The sequence below is a fragment of the Pteropus vampyrus genome, unplaced genomic scaffold, assembly GCF_000151845.1.
Source record: "Pteropus vampyrus isolate Shadow unplaced genomic scaffold, Pvam_2.0 Scaffold644, whole genome shotgun sequence".
In the NCBI taxonomy this organism is placed as follows: Eukaryota; Metazoa; Chordata; class Mammalia; order Chiroptera; family Pteropodidae; genus Pteropus; species Pteropus vampyrus.
In genome coordinates, this window is record NW_011889425.1 from 41,310 (window position 1) to 44,079 (window position 2,770).

At 55.1% G+C, this 2,770-nt stretch overlaps 1 protein-coding gene across 1 annotated transcript in view; it reads right to left on the reverse strand.

Moving 5' to 3' along the window:
• The window catches only part of LOC111733815 (CUB and sushi domain-containing protein 1-like), a 49,256-nt gene that overhangs the window by 34,666 nt on the left and 11,820 nt on the right, over nt 1-2,770 (reverse strand). The window contains exon 7 of the mRNA XM_023525919.1: nt 25-181. Within this exon, the coding sequence (XP_023381687.1) occupies nt 25-181 (157 nt within the window). The remainder of the gene's footprint in view (nt 1-24; nt 182-2,770) is intronic.

The window sequence follows — 2,770 nt, forward strand, 5'->3', positions numbered from 1 at the left end:
ACGATGAGGTCGTCAGCTACTTACTAGTGTAGGTGAGCTGGAACCCGCGGTCGGTGTCAGACCCGTTGGTGTTGAACTCCAGCCACAGGTGATTAGAGGTGCTGTTTAGGGTGAGGCCCAGGAGGTCGCTTTTCGTGAAGGTCCCCAGGGGACGTGATGAAGCATCTTTTCCATCGTATACCTAACGAGAGAGGTCACAGCACAGGCCCCTGTCACTTCATTGTGTTTTCAATTCAGTAGCTTTAACAAGACGTCGCATCTCGAAGGCGGGATTTTACATGATACTGTCAGGCGTCTTTCCTGAGAAGAAAATCTGAACTGAACGAAAGCCGTCAAAGCCCTCGGCAGCCCCCCTCCGGCCCCTGCCTTTCTTCCCCACTCTCTTCTTCCTCACTCAGAGTCTTACTTTTCTATCATCGTCTCCAATAAATAGAAAAACCGTATGCGTCGCTCGGCAAGTACGCACAAAACGCGCACTTCTGAAAGGAGAAAACTCAATTAGAAACATTAATGTGGTGGATCATTATTTTCTTTCATTTCAATTCGATCGGCATATTTTGGCATAGAATGAGGTGCCTAGAACTCCCCAGTAAAAGCTGTCAGCAGGCTATTTGGAAAATCGTGCGCTGGTTAATAGGGGGACTCGCTAGGCAGAGCGAGGGGTCTGGGCCTGGATTATGAGGAGTCGTGGGCCTGGAGGGTCTGCCTCGGAGAGGGACCGGCCAGGCCCCCCACGTGGCCCCCTACAGGCCTGGCCCTCGCTGTGCCCCGAGGTCCCCCGCTGTCTGCCCTGCACAGACGGCCGTGGAGACGGCCTGTCGTCAGAGGCCATGGGCAACACCGGCCTGGACTGGGCCAGACTGGCCCTTGGCGGGGACCGAGCAGCCCCCGCGGGAGCACCCGGCTCGCAGTCTCCCCGCGGCGACGACCTCCAGGAGGGACAGCGGGGTTGCTGAGTGCCCAGCACAGTGGACACTGCTGATCAGAGAAGCGGCCACCGATGGCGACAGCTCAGCCTCCACCGGCCGGACGCCGGATGCGCGTCTCACATTCGTCATGAAGGACAGCGCGGCCCGTGTGGGAAGCCAGAGGACGTGAGGTTTCAGTCCGGTGAACGGGGTGACGAGCTCCGCCAGCTCCACGCGCCCCCAGTGCCGCGGCCAGCAAGCGGGCCGTCACAGGCCAGGAAGCGTCACGCGGTGTCCCAGCGTGCTGGGGACGTCGGGACGCGAGCTGTCTCCCGGGGTCCCGTGTCCACACTCGGCCTCTGCCCATCATGTGTCCCCTTCACGACTTTTCATTAGAGCTCCCCACGTGACCGAGAGCGTGTCGCGTGTCGCGTGTCGCGTGTCTGTGCGGGAGTGTGCGTGCAAATTTGGTCTTCGTTGTTGGAACAAAGTATGGCCGAAGGGGTGAAGCGGACAGTATTTATGCTCAAAAATGAAGATCGTTCCACTTGAAATACTTTTAACACTGAGATATTTACTAGCACATTCAGTAAAGTAGACGCCGGCGAAACATTTAGGTATTCGAGATGGCGGACAGTGTGCCTTGGGCATGAAATGTGGTGAACCAGATTTTTCTTTTTGTTTTTGTTCTAATCGAGTTGAGGCATCACACGATCACAGCCGAACCTCGTCTCCTTCCCACCGCAGTAATATTTATCAGCGTCTGTGACCGCTCGCCGGCACCAAGTACAGGGAATGGTTATCTAAAAGTTTGCTGAAAAGGCTCACCGACTTCTAAATTTGAGGTTAGCAAAAAAATTCAGAAAGTGGTCACTTAGGGTGCAACTTTAAATTTTTTAGATGAGTGAGAATGTACTCGTTCCCCGCCCGAGACTCACTTCTTAATGACAGAGCTTCGTGGAGCCAGCGGGAGCTTTCCAGAGACCGTTAAAATCAAGGACGGATGAAAGCGCGCTTCTGCGTTATGATGTTGGAACGCAGTGCAACGTGGACCTAGGAGGAAGTGAGGGCCCTCCTCGGTGAGCTCCCCTTGACCTGCGCACATAGCTGCATTGAGGTCAAGGGGAGCTGCCGGGGACCCCGCTTTCTCCGCTGAGGGGAGGCCACCATCTTCCCTTCGGCTGGATTTCTGCGTATTTTCTCACTGCTCACGGCTGAACGTGAGCGCAGGTACTGAATCTGAGACGTGCCATCCTGAGAATCCATGAAGGTTCAAAGAGAATTAAAAAAACGCAGAATTTTACGGAACGGGGTAAGCTCTCGGTGGCCCTGGCCTCATCCCCCGCATGTTCTCTGGGGAGACCATCCAGAAGGTTCTACGCAGGGCGCTTCCCTCGGCCTTGACACGTGGAGTATCTAAGGCACGGAGGCCTCGCTGCTGGACGCACGTCAGCACGTCCCTGCGTCCCCTGAGGTTCTGCTCCGTCCTGGCCTGGCTTGTCCACGTGAGCCGTGCCGTCTACTCCAGTGACAGAGGCTGCAATAGCCGCCATGGACACATTGAAAACCTCGAAGCTCTGAACGTCCTGACCACAGGTGAAACCCGAGAAGGACTGTGGGAGAGATCGGTTCCGGGCCCTGCAAGTTCCAGTGGTTAATACATGCACCAGGAACAATCCTGGACACAGTCGCCCGTACTGTATCATTTAATCCTCAAAACAGCCCCCCAAAGTAGGTGTCATTGCATGTTCTCACGCATTCGGAAGCTGAGGTTTAAAAATGTTAGATAATCCACCTACGATACACGACTAATAAAGCCAGATCCAGGATGAAGGTATTTCAAAGTCCGCATGCGGCCACCA